This window comes from Opisthorchis viverrini (assembly GCF_000715545.1).
Source record: "Opisthorchis viverrini unplaced genomic scaffold opera_v5_39, whole genome shotgun sequence".
In the NCBI taxonomy this organism is placed as follows: domain Eukaryota; kingdom Metazoa; phylum Platyhelminthes; class Trematoda; order Opisthorchiida; family Opisthorchiidae; genus Opisthorchis; species Opisthorchis viverrini.
Window position 1 is genome coordinate 163,435 of NW_008751696.1, and position 17,597 is coordinate 181,031.

The window sequence follows — 17,597 nt, forward strand, 5'->3', positions numbered from 1 at the left end:
AAGGTCAACAAATGACACTGACTGTGGATACGTTACCTAATGTGATAAGAAATCGCGAATTGTGGAAAACATTGACTCACGTACAATGGACGGAACTTCTAGATAGTTTCCTGGTTGGAATAATTCCCTGAGCATTTTAAAATCTACATGGCAGTTGTGGATGCAAGGTATACGAGGTGAATTCCTGCGAACAACTCCTGTTGGATAATTGCCGGTACTAGTAAAAATTTCGTATTCCACGTTCGCTATTGGCAAAAAGTCGTGCAAGTTCGCTGGTAAACAGTAGAATGTTCAATGTAGGCTGCGAACTATGCTAGGAAGACCTTGACATTGTTTGATTAGCCACATGGAATGTACGTCGATTATTGCGGACAGCTGAACGGACCTAGATGACGCACACGAATAACATGCGACTATGGGTCCACGATGCCTAATCACCTGACCGGGCGGCCTATCCACCTCTACCGGAGAAAAGTTTACAAATAAACGACATAAAATGTTGGGATGTATGAATCGTTTTAATATATGTCCTTCCGGAAGGCGCATAATCATATCCGTAGGAACTGTCCATTTTGCAGTTGACGTCCTAAAGTTAGAGGAAGATATAAATTAGGTTATCAAAATATCACCATAAGGTGGGCGGCCGACAAACTGGTACGAATACTTACCCTAAAATGTAAGCATTTCAGCGGTTATGATGTTTTAGATGCTTGGTCACACGATGCCACCTTCATAGGCTCTCTTGCGTACCTATTTATTGCATTTCTCAAGAAGTACGAAACTTGTATGAAATGTACGTCATCTCATTAGCAGGCTAACTGTCTGAAACTGTTGGATCTCGTCCATCTAGCTGGCGCTCTACGGCGCTAACCGTAGTTGTCTGATATTTACTCACGGCTGCCGAGTAGTTCCTCCCAGGACCCGAAAACACGGACACACAGACTTCCGGGACACTGTGCTGGGAATCTGTACTTCGATCCAGGTCAACATTTTAAGACGGACAGGGTAGATAGCACATCTTTGCGTTTTCGGATGGGCTGGGTGGCTGAAAAACCAAAAATAATTTACTTTTATGTGGCAAGCCTTTGTGGCAAGTCTGAATAGCACCGCCATACAGCGGGCAAGGTTTATTCTCACAGCAGTCGGCGTGATATGGTACACGATCCTTTGCACACTAATGGCCACTGCTAGTAGTCGGCCGGTCACAGAGCACACGAAAGCCCAAGTACATGTCCCCAGACCGCCATTTGAGTTGAGGTGCATTATCCTCGACCACTAACGACAGACGGTCAGTTGCAGACTTTGCGCCTTGACGCAGCAGGATTCGATCCTGAACAATCAATTGCTTAAAGATAGCGCTCTGAACAAACGTAAGTGGAACGCCTTTTTCCGGTAGTTTATAATCATGCAGCCAGCGCCGATGAGTTGGAATGATATCTGGGAAAAAATTCTGTGAAGAATAGTTTTTACTGCTTGGAACGGACTGAGCTCTTGATACAGAGAACAGATGTATGCAGGGGAGCGACATCACCCGGTGGAAAAAGCAGGTGCATTCTCCAGCACGGGTGTCAACCGTTTAGGAGCATCTGGGTGTTTGCACCATAAACTATAAATTGGTTTACGTAGGTTGACCTCAGCTTGTTTGTTTCAACATCATCACAGGACAGCCTTTTCGGTTGCGACCTCAAATGCCTCAAAATGAGAGAATATGCATACATAGTCATTCGACATACCACAATCAGAAAGTGGGCGCCATCCTCCGGGACTTACCGTCTGTCACAGTGGTACGATGTATGCGTCTCAAATTCTCCAATAAGCCACTCGGCGTTCCGTGACACCTTTTGTATTGCATGCTCCAGTGTGTCGGAGCGCTACACCCGGTCTTCGAGGCGGCCGTTCGCACTCCCCAGGCGGTTGTTGGTCACATTACCCAAGTGAACCATTTTGGATTGCACCCGTTTTCGGGTAAGGTACAACCAGCGGACCATGAGATAAGAAATAAATTGAGGGTCCGTGCGGTGCAGAAGCTGTAGGTCTTGCCATGATCTTTTGCTTGTGATACGATAAACAAAACCCACTGTATATTGTTGTCCAGGCGAGCCATGCGGTTGAATATGTGTTGGCGTTCGTCGAATGTGTCCATGACAAGAATACATAGATATTAAACGATACATACGTGCTTCCTGATAGCTCTTCGGATATGAAAGTAACAAAGCATCAGGTCACAGCTAAATACAACTCTTGTCGCCCGCATCTGCGCCGCCATCCATAACAAAAGTCTTGACTGGACAATTTTTGCCCATCGTTTCCCTGAATAAGTCGAGCAGTTACGCATAAAAGCAAGCAGTTTGGCCTCCGCAAACGCACCCGTAACCGGGCGCCCGGTTCTCAAGAAGGTGTACGGCTTATATCTACGGGCCGAATACAAGTTGCTATAAAAAACTCACGCGTTCCATCTGCATTCACTAAATCCCGAAAGCGTCGGAACAACGCTGTTTGCTGCCATCGGGAGAAGCATATGCGGCTATACTGGCCTTCCTTTGACTGCCGAAGTTTTGCCGGGACCGAAGACATCATCTGCCACCATAAAACTCAGCAATGGGGCACTTACTCAACAGAGCCGGTCGACACTTCCGGCGGTTGTATATATACTAAGTGACAAGGAACTTGCAGAACTCATCGGTCAAAACTGCCGCACCTCACACGATGGCGTCCCATATTTCAGACGGGCCCCGAAGATGTCCAATTCGTCTTCGGTCAGCCGTTGATTAACTGGGAGCCGTAGAAAACTGTGAAAACTTATTGTTGCGTTCAAGAAAATAAGAGGTAACTGCCAGTTAGTTTCGCTCACACCGTAGGGAAAATCACACTGGACAGCAGGTGTTTCGCATACTGCTTTTTATTACAAACTACCCTCAGCTCACTAGCATTTTCGGATTTCCCAACTTCTTGGTCTTGGAAGTCGCCCTCTGCGTTTGTAACGCATTTGTAACAGCTTTGGTACCTCGACTACCAGATGAACTCAAAAATACCACCTAGTTATCCTTCATTTACTGATTTGAGACCTTCTGAAATGCCGTGAAAGACGAAAAGGTTAACGCCCCAAACTTCTCAAAAAGCGTTTGTGAAGCCACTTCCAAAGCAATGGTGCCAGTTATCCGCACAATGCTCTCAGTTGTGAAAATCTTCGTGAATGGAGTGAAACGTTCTACGCCAAAATGTTTCATTTTGTTGCGTATGTGCTCAAATCAAAAACAGCCCCAATCTAATTTCACAATTTTGCAGCTCACCAAATTTTACTGTTTACTGAAGCAACCATGCCTCGGGTTGAAAAGTCCCGTAGGATAATTTCCCAGCATCGCTGAGACCCCGGGATGCCCAATTAGGGCTTAAAGGTTTCGATTGGTACCCTCAATTCAATTGTTGAATTGCTCGAGTCCGTCAGAGGAACGCCATGATGTTTGAATATTCAATTCCCTTGTGCGGATACTGAGTGCCCAAGGCCATGACACAGCAAGTTCGAAATCGAATACGCTTCGAAATTTTCGGAAAGAGATTCCTTAAAACAAGTCGCAAAGCAAACACGGCAGATGGAGGTGACTCTTGCAGTGAGCACATATGCAGAGAAATGCAACATTTTGACGTAGAAGTTTTTGTTTGACCCACAAGGGCTTTGAAGTTAAATGCATGTCCGTCCAAGGCGCGTCATTTCATTTACCTCGTTTAATTCTAAGCTTTCGGCTTAACCTTGTTCAGTGACTCATGTGTTTCCGTCTACAAAAGACCGCAGAATATGGATCGGCCAAGCTCTATTCTAATTGTGATTTAAAACAGGAATATTTGGATTTATTTGACATTCAGGCCTGGATAAACTGCCCTTCCCAGCTCGTAACCTGTGCTATTTTTATGTTACCAGAATGTGGAAATCGTTTGAACGTGTTTATTTGCAATGCGCTCGCAAAGGATTTGCATGTGGATATACCGCCCCGAGTTACCTTGATCTAATTTTACCACAACGTTCATGCATTCCTCTATCTGTCAAATACCAACAGCATAGTTACCAACAGGATTTCCCTCACAGCAGCGAACGTGCTTCGGTGACCAGAAAGAAATGCCCTACTCGAGCTCAAAATACCCAATGCGTTTAAATGTTTTCCACTCTTATACTTCCATAAGACTGTTCAGGCCACCGAAATCCGCGCTGCGGAGAAATATTTCACACGCTTCATCAATTTTCTGAGCTATCAGAAGACGATTCGTTGGATGCCTGACTGATAGCTATCTATTAATAGCGTTTTCACTGCGGCTTGTGGGATGAAACAGTTGGGCGTTTCTCCGTAAGATTCAATTTATATTTCACCTTATATTTTACACTTCGCAATCTTCGGGAATAGATTGTGCACGAATATTATTATCCACATTCATAACACTCTCCGCTCCCCATGGCTTTCAGTTTCCTCGACTTTTTTAGAACGCCAATAAGTAGCCGGGAGCAGGAAGTAAACTTACTCTGCTGTAATCAAATTGAAGTCTCGTGATCTCAAAACCGGAGATAACAAAGCTCACACAATGCATGCCCATACATTCTCTGAACAACTCAGTGACCTTCAGGAAGGAGAAAAGTCCATTGTCCAAAATAAGCGCAACAGAACAAAGCAAAGATGTGCGTTGCTCAGCGCCTCCAAAGTTTCGTAGTTGTATGGACACTAACAGATAAACGTAGATACAACTCTACCATCAGCCAGGCTGCACCATACACCGAGCGCCCCAGCTATTCATCAATGGTTTAACAACACTGTTCCGGGGACAAAACAAGATATTACGCGTATTTCGTTTGAGACAACTTAAAAAGCAACGTCAAAAGTACCCAATAAGAGATCAGCGTTATAAACCGGTGGCACCGAATGGAGAAGACCACCATCTTGACAAGCAGAACAGTCCAGAAACTGCGCCGCTACCACCAAACACCGATTGCTCCAGGAAAGACAGGTGAGCTAGGCGGAGGCCCACTCACCTTGATCTCGCAGGTGCTTCAAGATTGTATAACAATCTTACATTAGTGTCCTATTTCACGTGTACCCTCCAAAGACACTCAGTTGCAAACCAGTACATTCTTGTGTTAGGTCTGTGCAGAAAATAGGGCTACTATAAACAAGCATTAGGCTGTATCTCTCCTATTAACCCTGCTTATGGCTTCGATGCAAGGATTCTTTGATTTTGTGTTATGTGAAACCGTGAATAGTGTACGACTTATACGCCACTCAGTGTGTCAGTGGTTAAACAACAAAGAACCTGTTTCAGAAAGGCCTGGCAGAAAATCAGTAGTTTTTAATTGGCCCAATTAAAAACTATCTATTGTTAATCAAGCGATTCTGAAACGATGGCTTCTCAATCGGTTCCAAACTTTCTGCAATTGATTGAAAAGAAAGAACTTGATTAACCGCCTATTCGAATGTTTCACCGCTTCACATATGGCTTCTCAATCCAAACTTTCTGCAATTGATTGAAAAGAAAGAACTTGATTAACCGCCTATTCGAATGTTTCACCGCTTCACATATCCCACCATCTGGGCAAGCGATATCTACTAACAAACAGTTGCGTTTTCTGCAGGACCACAGGGATGTCCCTTGATTTAGAGGTACTGTTGTGGCTCTGTCTGTGACGTCGTAAAAAAGAATCCGTGGGTGTATTCACAGGCCATTGGGAGCTCAGAGCACCCGTTGAATAAACAGCAGTCTACGTGAGGTGATTACCGCTCATAACTCTGATCGAAACCACATAACTTGGGGATAGCAAGCCTTTTGGAAGACGATGGATAGCTACAATATTCATTCACCAGGGTTTTCATTGAGGTGGATTGGACGAATGCACTACAACTATTGCTGACCAAGTTTTGGTGCCCGAAGTTAGATAGAATCAAATACGAACAAAATAGTTTCAGAAAAAATGGAGAAACGTTCCAAATAAGAAAGCAAACAGCGGGTATGAATGCACCCACATTAATTTGCAAGGCCCGATAACTTCACCAATAATACCCCACTCAAATCACGGATTCACGGATTGAGACACAGGATCGAGGAATTTGCCCAAGTTTCCCGGGTCGCTCTGGTTCTTTTCGGTCAGTGGCTTTCGTTCACCTGAAAGGCAAAGCGAAAAAAGGGTGTAGTACTGCTCTTTACGTTCTCAGTGCGGGGCAGTATGCTTGCAAGCACGAGGATTCGCATAAATAAGTGTCTAATAGTGCTTTAAGCTGGGTTCTAGAAGGAGTGAAAACAACCACCGGAGGAAGGTCATTCCACGCGGCTACTACCCAAAATGAGAAAAATTTCTGTCTAATGAATGCGAGCTCTGAGCTTGAAAATTTTCTTACTATATACCCGCCGTGTGTCTGCTAGGTCAACGGAGATAAACCTGCGTGCCAGGCTTTGTTAAAACAGGGCGTAAGTAAGAATTAGGTCCCCTCGGAGGCGACGGTACTCCAGGGGAAAGGGATCAAGCAACTGAAAACGCGTTTCGTAGTCCACGGATTTGAGGTCGGCAAACATTCTAGTGGCGGCTCGCTGGACACGCTCAATCAGGGTGACGAATTTCGCGCGACCTGAGTAGACAACTTGGTTCGCGTACTCCGAGAGCGGTCTGACGTAGGCCCCATAGAGTATTTGGAAGTCCATTTGAGTAATACGGGAGAAGGTGGGTCGGATAATCCGTAAAATGGCGAATGCCTTTCGGGCCGATTTCTCATGGTGCAGTGGGAAGCACAAGTTTGAGGAGAGCCAGATGTCCAAATCCTTTTTGGTATCTATCCTCATGATGCTTTCTGGCCCTTTTTCAACATGCATAACAAAGGCATTCGCTGAATCCACTCCAAACGACATATGGACGCACTTTTCACCATTCAGAGGAAGGTGCCAGTCCAACGACCACTGCTTGGCAGCGTCTACATCCATTTGGAGGGCGCTGGCATTGAAACTCCAGGATTTCAAGTCGTCCGCAAAAAGTAAACCATGGACTCGAAGAACGGCGGGGAGGTCAATGACGTGGATCAGAAGCAGGAGTGGTCCCAAGACGGAGCCTTGAGGAACTCCAATGGAGACCGGCGCCGGAGAGGAATAGGTCGAGCCTATTCTCACTCGGAATGATCTGTCTGATAGCAGTGCCTTGAGCCAGCGAACGATTTTGCCTTGAATCCCGTAAGACTGGAGTTTGTGGAGCAGCGGGACGTGTGGGTGGGAATCAAATGTTTTTGAAAAGTCGAGAAGTATGGCATCCGATATGAGTCCTTCGTCCTTGGCTTGGGTTAAGCTGTCCATAACCACGAGCATGTTTGTCACGCAAGAACGGTTTGGGAGAAATCCGTGTTGAGCTGGAGATATCAATTTGCTGGAAGTAAAGTGATCTAGGATAGCGCGCTCCAGAATGCGTTCCATCACCTTGCACGGCACGCTAGTGAGGCTTATAGGCCTGTCGCTGCCAGGCGACAGTCGGTCACCAGTTTTGTGGATTGGCGTGACAATCGCTTCCTTCCAAGCAGAGGAAAGGCGGCCTTCGTGAAGCGACTGACGAAGCACTAGGTGCAGATGACTTGCCAGTGTGGAGGGCTCGATAAGAAGCTGTTCGTAGTTTCGCCTTGACAAGAGTGGATGTGACGAGGACGCTAGGGCTGAGTATAGACACACAGTGTTCTCTGTGAACCTCAGATACGACTGTTGGGTCATTTGTCGGTTCTACGTTTCTGTCCCTCAAGGAGCATGAGGATGGCTTGTTTCTGCGGCGATGGCTCATGTACTTGAACAGTACGTTTTTGTTTTTCCGAGCGAGGTCCAGAATGGTGGCTTGTTTTCTTATGTTCCTTTGGCGGATTTCCGATTTACAGCGGTTTCGCATTTTACGAAATACCAGCTCATCTTCTGTATCCCCTGTAGTCAACTTTTTGAAAAAGAGTTGGAATCTTTTTTCCAGAAGTCGCCGAATCCTTTTTGGCATCCTGCGGTTCATCCGAGTGCGTACCGGTTTTTTTGGGACGAACGTCGCGTCAGCCTCGTGAACTTTCTGGACAATGATCCTATATAGTTCTTCCACCGGAGCTGGTCTCAGTGTGACTTGTTCAAGGAAGATGCGCATTCCTGAGAAGTTTGCACGGCAGAAGTCTCAAAACCCCGTTTGAGGTTTGGGATTTCTGGCCCAATAGCAGATGAAATTAAAGGTCAGCACACAGTGGTCGCTACGTCCCAGTGGAGCGTTAATTGTTACCTGATCAACGAAGTGTTTTTCGTTGGTGATGACCAAATCCAGCAGGCATGGTTGTTGGCATACGTGGTATCTGGTGGGTGCAACGACAAGTGACTTCAATCAGGTGGGGTTTCCATTGTGGTGACCACGACCTTCTAGTGCTTGTGTAAGAGGGTAAGATGACGATTCACTTGAAGCTCGGATGAATATACCTGGGGGATGGAAGGCCTCATTCTGACAGCAGATGCGGAAACCATAAGATGGATCATTATCCTACTGATATAAGTCTGGTTATGCAAGTCTCAACATACCCTCCTGGGATGTTTGTTCATATCATGTTTGAGAAGTTGCCTGTTCGACTGGGGTGTGATCAGAACAAGCTCTGAGCAGTGATCTACAGAACACATTGGTAGCCACTTCATCAAAGAGACACTTGGAAACCATGTGGCGATCGTGACTTGCACACAATTAAATAATTCACAAGGAAGAGACTATGATCTACTCCAATCCGTAACTATTGGATACCACAGCAGTTTACCGAATATTAACACCACCGATCCGGTGTCTGAAGGTGCTTGGAGCAAGCACCACGTCACCATATTCAGGACCACCTTGCTTACCAGTGTAAAACCACTAATGCACCCACGCTTGATTCCTCGAATAACACAAGAGTATTATTTGATTACTGGCCCTCAAGATTGGATGCCACAAACCCACTCAGCGCAATCTGGGGTCCCGAAATTGAGTGTAATACCGGCGAACAGGGAAAGGCGGCGGGGTCAAACGCTTTAATTCTACAGCGAATCCTTTGTTGAAAAAATCTGGAGACAGTAAACATGAGGCCAAGCACGACAAGGTCCAACAGGAATAAGTTAAAATCACCTTACCCTTCAACAATAAGACTTAGGTAACCACATCAACTGACAAAACCCTCCAACCGAGATATGGTGTGTTCCCGTCTGCTCTAAAACCTAGCCAACTTAGTGACCTGATGAAGCTTTTGTCAAAAGCGAGATGTCCCTCAGTTAAAATCTCCGTTTACTAAGTCCTTGTGAGACGATGACTTCTCAATAGGTTTCAAGCTTCTCCCACTTGTTTGCAGACAGTGGTCTTGCAATGACACCGCTCTTGTCTCTTTTTCGTCCCATAGGACCTGGAACACAATGGCTCGCGGACACCTGGACATTGCATATCCAAATGATTAACACACAGCAAGGGACTGAACAATTTACTTGATTTGATTGATTGCGTTATTAGTTTAGTTTCGCTTAACCGAGTTCCTCTGCTCAATAGATACTGTATTACGCTGTCCTTTTTTCTCATCCTTACATGCTCAGTACTTGAATGTGCGTTGTTTTTAGACTGAAGTCGCTTGTTTTTATATTCACGGCGGTGGGAGCTTGGATGTTAACAAGGTCTTCCGTTTGGAGATTATACGAGGCCGTTGTACGGCATGGCCGCAGAAAACTGGCCATAGGCACTGTTTGACCGACAGAACCGTGTTGAGTGAAATAGCAAGGGTTAAATAGTCAGTAATGGACTAGAAACCAGCGAGTTTGAGTACCAGGTTTGGGAACTATGGGCAATACAGAACTGTCAAGTGGAGGACAACGATGCCGTGAACCAAGGTCTTACCAACTTTATGACTGGCACTCCACGAGATTTAAGAACAAGGACGACAAGTCCGTCCTGCTCAGAGATTACAAGCTAGTTATTCACCCAGATCTAGGTGAAATGGACGGGCTAGCGCAGGCTGGAAAAAGGTCGAGCCACGTATAAATAGGTACCTGCTGATGCGGAGGGGTCCGCGAGGTATGTGCCGAACCTAGACAAGTTATCTTTTCAAAAAATATCTTGGATATTTTTTGAAGTGACGCTTACTAAAAGAAACGATCTTATGGTCACTGACAACAGATGACGTCACACGAAATGTGCTTGCAGAGAGCAACGCAGTCGCGGGAACCATGCTATTTCCTGCCCAAAAATTTCCAAGACACGCCAAAGTGCCGCAAGATGCGGAGGTTCCAGAGGAAGTTTGGGGCGTTACCACAACTGTCACGTTGAGTATTAAAGACTCTAACACCCTACATGGTACTAGTTGCAAGTTGGTCTACCGCGACTGTACAGCCAAACAGATTATTGCCTCTTCTTTACCCAGGTCATGGAGACGTTAAAACCCCAAGTCCTACGTGGGTACATCCGGGTATGGAATTAGGTAGCGCTGAATGCCTAGGCACAATCAGGAACACGGGGTGACTCATGGCAGGAGAACTAAATGATAACGTATGGTCATGTTATGACCACATCAATCGATAACTTATCCCAATAAGCAATCGCCATTCTTGGGCGCCTCGACAACCTTATTCTGGTGGTGAACAATGCCTCTTAAGGATACTCAGAGAATGGGCAAAATAACCCTAAAGGATATAGCTAATATGAGAGTGACTGTAGAACCTTCAACGAAGCACTACAGGACAAATGTCTCCTGGGATAGTCGTATCAGTTCATATGCAGGATTACTTTGCGATCCCTAGTTCCGTTCCACTGATGCAAACTAATGGAGATCATGAAGATGTTTCCGAAGATGAGGAGCCCACCAACTCGATTGACCACCATTCCTTTTCCAGTATAGGGGTCACACGAAATCTTCAGTGGTAAGTTCCTCAGGAATGGCGGGTGGTTCTGGAGGCTTCACTGCAAGGTTCAATTGGAATAGAACGATGTTAACATGCGGAGGGGTTTTCAAGGCTACTATGTGGATAAAGAAGGTCGCTGCAAGGATTAACTTGCCTACCTTCATCCACCCTAGTGTTTTGTACGTGACAAACACCTACTCATCAGTAAGTCAGAATGTTTCTGGCGGTAAACTGGCACGTACCCGATGGAGAGTTATCATACCAATACCAGCTAACTGACTTGGACGCGTTAAAAATATCCAGTAATAATAATTCGGATAACTCCTTCTGTATTCAGCACACGAATATGCACTGAATTTGTAGATCGCAACGCAACCGGACATCAAAGACCTAATAAAACGCCGTAAACACATTGACGTATTTCGCGCTTGGGACCTCAGTACATGGAACAAGGCAAGTAGCAAAGCTTCATTCACTAACCTTTTCCAACTTTTCAACCTAGTAGTATTCGGTGCGTTCTACGAACCTTTCCTACTCTAGTAGGAGGTCGAATGGACCAAGATATGGGTATGCGGATAAGATACTGAACTGAACTTCCTTGACAGAAACGAGAAGCAACGCCCATACGAAACAAAATATTCTTGAATGTACATGGAGAAAGTGGAATATTGGACGAACTAAGGTACCGAATTGATCTTGATAGCCTCTATCCGAATCTCAGCATTGCGAACTAAGGCACGGCAGTCAATCCCAAAAGGCGCTCTATAAAAAGAAAACAGACAATTTTTTATGCTCGAAGTACAGCAGGATGAAGGTCATTGACGAAAAACGATCTCTGATCCCCAAAGGATACACAAATACCGCATTGTGGGAATAAACAACTTGCGACTCACCCGACCGACCATTTGATCGGTATCCAATCTTTACATGCTAATGGCTCTTACTTACTCAGCAGAGAACGCCACAGAACACTTTGAGGATACACTACATTGAAGATGCCGAGACAATTATTCATGACAAATTTTGTTATGGACACATTGTCCACCAGGCTGGTCATTTCGACTGCACTGTTCAATTTGCCATGGACACAGTGCCATAATGTGTGCTAAGCATGTGCCCCTCTTCAAGTACTCGGTTGCGCAGATTACTTGTCAATGGTTGTCGATAAGGTGGCTGTTGACATGTTCGTACCCGAATTACCAATACTTCGATACTGACCGGTTTGTGGTACCAGCCTATACAGTAGTGAAGATAAGAGTAAAAGGTATAGCAGCCTACTGGTATGTGGGAACAGGAATCGAAAAAAGGAAAATTTGTGTTCGAAAATAGGCGGTAGGTCAGCAGCTACGTTGATTTTACCATCCTCATCGTTCACCAATCATTACAGTATAGAAGCTGAAAGCACGACACACGTAATGCTCGAGTTGACATTAGGTTCGAGTTGGCCACTCGAACCTAATTACGTAAATGTTGCAGCGGAGTTGGGAGTGCAGCTGAATTTCCGTTAGTTGCTGAGCTTGAACATGTGGGTGGATGTGTTTTGATTTATGCCTTATCGATGTGTGATGTGTTGTGATGCAACTGCAAGTAGCTATCCAGACCACTTTTGTGTGAAGTAGAAGCCGTTCTGTTAGTAATGCATGGCATGCAATTTGAAGTTAACATGTTTTGGTGGTACAAGTTCACTCCACTGAGAGCTTTTCCTCATGCTTTTGTAATTCCAAGCATCCAGTAAGTACATGGTATGAGATCACATTTTCAAGAAGAAACTCCGATCACCTTACTGTCTGTGGATGAGATGATCCATCGAAGTGACCATTTTAACAGTTCCGCCGTATAGCACAAACTGGTTTACCTGGTGCACAGTGGCCTATCTTCAGTCACTGATTTATGACATTCGGGCAGTTCATACTCCCTACATGCTCTCCAAGTCATATATGTCACGCGTTTGGTTAAAGCTACTGTACTGCATCGGATCGTTCGGTAAAATCAGGGACTTCTGTAAACATTTGGGGCCGTTTTGACAGATGGATTTGAGATGCTCTGTGCTCTCATAAACGGGCACAAGGCTGTCCAAAGGCAAATCTGAAGGGCGCTCGGTTGCTGCTCCCACAAGTAACTAACAGTTTTTGATTGAGTAGCTCTTGAAAAACATCTAAAAGTTCCCGTAAGCAACTTGAAGAGGGTAAAATGCATGACTGTTTCCCACAACATTCTGGGCGTATCATGCCGTGCACACTGGATAAGTAATGTGCATTAAAATGAGAGAAAAACTAAATCAGCAGTTCGCCAAACACACCAATAAACTCCAGAAGGTGAACGACACGGACACTTCCTTAGGTCGGCAAAATGTGTTTCCGATTCGCAAAAGTAAACGCCTCAACACATTGCAATAGGTTGCAGAGAGCCTCATGTTTCGAGATATTGCAGTATATTTTCATGAAGGAAAATACTCAGTTGTAGAATATCAAAAAATAAATTCAGTTGAGTATCTCGTGAAAACCAAATTGATTTGCAAATGAATGTACTTCTCGAAAACAGTCCAATTTGGGTTCAAGTAAAACATAAAGTTTACGTAAACTCAGGGACTGCGCCTACCTGATGAGCCCCAAAAAGGCAAAACCGGTCGTGGGCTGTCGAAGTTTTCAGCAACCTTGTGGGTAAGTTTCAGAGGTTTGGTAAATATTCAATAGATTCATTGATGAGCATAGTTTCGCTTTGACACAAAAGCTTCGTCACTTGAAGTGAATCAGTTACCAGGCTGACTGAGTTGTAAGGCGGTCAGAAGATTAATCAGTGAGATTTCTTACGACAAATCAGTGCCATATATCGATCAGAAAATCACATCTGTTGCTTAGGGGGATAATCAGGCTGGATCGGGATTTTAGGATCATGATTTTCCGGTCTGGGACATCTTAATGGAGTATTCTTGTCGGAATTAGTCTGTGCGTAGAGCAACTGGAATTGGGAGAGTAAATGGAGCCTAGTCTGTTTGGGGTTCGTACTTTAGATTACCTTAGAACATCACATTGATAACCGCACGCAGCCTAGAGTCATATGGGCCGACATAAAACCGCTCTCCACAGTCTTGCCATTTATGGGATGCTAGGTAATATCCACCGCCTCAGCTAAGTCTCTCTTATAAGCCTTAGCTTTTGCCTCCAAAATTTCACACTTTCCAAATCTATTTGCCTGCCGAGTGCGTGCCCTGCCATTAGCGAGTTATCAACTACCAGTTGATATTCGTGATCTGTTTATGCACCGCTTGTGGTAACTGACTCTGGTGTACAACTCCAGCTGCCCCCGTTTTTTAGGGGATGACTGCTGTTCCAACTCACTCATCGTTGGGTATTGGTGTTGGGGTCAATACTCGTCTCGGATACAATTCGTTAACTTTATCAATACAACGAAATTGTCACCTACGTATCACCAGGAAACCCTCAATAGACAAATCCAGTTAAAGGTGTCTGTCCAAAGTCACCCATAAATATATATCCCTAAATCCGGGGATATTGGAAACCCCACTGTTCTTGAAAGTATAACTGAGTCAAAAACAAAGTCACCAAAATTTAAGCACATGCTGACGCTTTCAACTATCAGGTCTATGGAAAATCGCGTGCATTTTGCAGTACTATGTCTGCTAGTAACAATCGCTTTACAATAATAAGCTAATCGTTCAACAGTAACAATCCTTCAGAGCCTAACTGCCGTGCCCACCCAAAGGAAGCACGAGGGCTGGGATACTGCCAGGTGACCCACAAGCCTAGACAGGGAAGCTGAGAGGCAGAAGTCAGACTCGAACCATGGACCTTCCGGTGAGTAAATTCGAGCTCTAACCATTGAGCCATCTCGCACCTAACAATCGCCTTGCGGCTTCTAGAGTTTCCATCTCAAAAACATTCATGGGCATCCAGTTGACACTAAAACTAAATCGAACTTCGTCTGGCTCCGACGGAGGCCCAGCTACATTTTGTTCAGCGAAGTCACATGAATTTCATGTGTGTGTGTGTGTGTGTGACCTACGGATAAGCGGTTTTGGGGCACTTACCAGAAATCTGGCTAGCTCATGTGGTAGTAAATCAGGGCAGTTCGGTCTTCTAGTAGAACTTTAAGTCATGGTTGGATTGCACTTTTTGGGTACAACCAATGCCACTTGCCTTACCGAGATGATTTTTCACTGATCTTAAATACCTCAAAGCTTCGACTTTACGCTAATTGATTATTGACGTAATGGTTCCCCTGCTGGCTAGTCGGTAAATTCAATCAACCGGGTTTTGTCCAAAATTCTGCAGACATTAACTCTTAGTAATGATGACGGTGGCCTTACTGTTGTCTGTCTTTGTGATTAGGATAACGTCCACATGTTTTATGGTATTTGAAGCCGTTCCCTTCGTTTGCGCAATATTTGGAGTCTCTAGTTGTTGGGATTTCAGGATTATGACCAGCTGAACTTGTAACTCCAATGTCTCCATTGAAGAAAGTTTCTGAAGTACGAAGCCAACGCTAGGGATTCTCTCCTACTCTCACGTCTCTTTTACGCTAAGAAATTAAACCCTCCTCTCCAACACACAACAGTGTCCCTCGCTTATGGCTCCATTCCAAATATCCTCCACTTGACTAAAAATTGTAAAGGGTATTCGTTGTTCACTTGTGACAATTTTGAATCTTATATCACCGTTCGCACAGTGACGATCCCCTTATGAGTGTAGGAGTTGGTTGTTATTTATTTATTTATATGGCACCAGTGGACATTAAAAGGGTCGGTAATTGTACTCATGCCTACTGAGACAGGTTCCACGGTACATTCTGTTCGGTCGAGGAAGAAGGCCAAACATCCAGGTGCAAACAGAAAAGTAACTTGATACAGCGGACAGGGATGGAATGATCCTCTATAAGCCTGGTGGAAGGAGAAATTCCTCTTGTCGATATGGTGCACCTCAGGAAACTTCTCGGAGTAAGATAAGCAAATTGGCGGCATCCGAAGCACGATTCTTGTAGACAGTCACAATAACTGGCGCACCTGAAACCCGCTTGCAAGTATGGAGGGAAACGGCACTGCTAGTGTGACGTGGGTCCGGTGACTTATGTCAGGCGGCGTCCTATCAGTCCTGCGGTTTCCCCTAAGTTGTAGGAGCGAAAACAGCTCCGGAAACTGAACGCACCTGATGACCCGTAGGAAGCCGGGTGACGTGTTTCCTTACACAACCGGGAGGAGATCATATCACCGGAGAACTAAAGCGCGACAGTCGGTGTGTTACTTGACGTGTGGATAATGGTCCCATCAACAATTTGTGGTTCCCGCAAATTGGCGGTTCACGCTGTTTTCAACCAACGCAATGTTCTTTAATGACTGGCGATCTTGCAGATTACGATAACAGGGAGGGCATTTCTCCGAACAGTACGACGGAGGTCCATAAACAGATCATGCATAGTGTCGGACAGTGTGGTCTTAGACAACGGTATGAAAGAATGAAATACTGTGGTAAGCATTCGACTTACTTGGGTTCGAAATCAACTGAGGAAATGTCCCAGGTGACGCGACGATTTGCCCGTTTCAAAAGCAAGCCGTTCCTGTTAACAAAGACTCACGGATGCTAATTCCATATATTGAAAACTTACACAGTAGAGCAATAATTCCCTATACACAGCACATTCACAGAAGGACAATGATGAGCTAAAAGACATAAGAAACCAAATAACTTAGGCTGAATATCGGGGAAACACTACATAGTAGCGATGCCGCTTAATAGGAATCAATGGCAATGGGCTCCCTACCAATGGCGAGAAGTTCTGAACTTAATGTTTTGCAAAAAAGGCAGAACAACACCTTCGTGTTATGGACAAAATAGAGTCATGCTACATAGCAGTCCAGATTGATTTATCAGGCATGTTGTTGGAAATGATATGGAGGAGTGGAGTGCTCGCTACCTATGTTATTTACGTTACTTATGTTATCCATGCACACACCAAGGAACTCGATGCTGGCTGTCCTACGTGGAAAATATAAGAAAAGGGGCACACTGCCCCCTGGCCTTGTATCACAAGCTCACCTAAATTCGTATGATGATATGAGATGTGCACACATACCGATGGAGAAAAATAAGTCAGTTCTCGGAATCGGATGCCTTCAATTGATAAACGCATTTAAACTTACCAGGCAATCATAACACCATTGTCTGTACACAAACGGGCCGGTGGTGCTAACAGCGGAAGTCCGAAATGCTGTGCAACTTCTGACAGACCAGCACGAATAACGGAATTCGCGGCAACTCCACCAGAAACAACCTGGAAACGGAATAGCGCAGATAACTCGGTATTACGGTGACCTCTCGCCTGGTTGCGTAGTTGAACAGGACAGTGTTTCACGAGCGGCTTATTGGATACAAAAGCACACATTTACATAAAATCACAATCGTGGGTCGTTTACAAACAGCAATGGCAGAAAACCGATTATGTAATCTCATTTCGGATAGCATTTCTGGGACCATTCATACAGTCGGAGAGCTCATTATTTATTATTATTATTCATTATTTACACGACGCGGTACTCAGCAACGTCTTGACGTTGTCTACCTGAGAACGTGATGTAATCACTTCAGTGCAGGTATATCATGAGGTTGACAGCTCACAAAAGTATACATACCCACAAACAATCTTAGTAGCCAAAGATTAAGACCAAGCACCTCAATACTGGGGCTTTGGAAAAAAAATGTACTAATTGTTCCTACCTG

General features: G+C 44.9%; 1 protein-coding gene across 1 annotated transcript in view; it reads right to left on the minus strand.

The window, feature by feature from the left end:
- Positions 1 to 11,524: 11,524 nt before the first annotated feature.
- Positions 11,525 to 17,597, minus strand: part of T265_13137 (hypothetical protein) — a gene marked incomplete at both ends in the record, with an annotated part of 24,275 nt that continues 18,202 nt past the window's right edge. The window contains 3 exons of the mRNA XM_009167388.1: positions 11,525 to 11,628; positions 16,366 to 16,437; positions 17,021 to 17,151. Coding sequence (XP_009165652.1) covers positions 11,544 to 11,628; positions 16,366 to 16,437; positions 17,021 to 17,151 — 288 coding nt within the window. The remainder of the gene's footprint in view (positions 11,629 to 16,365; positions 16,438 to 17,020; positions 17,152 to 17,597) is intronic.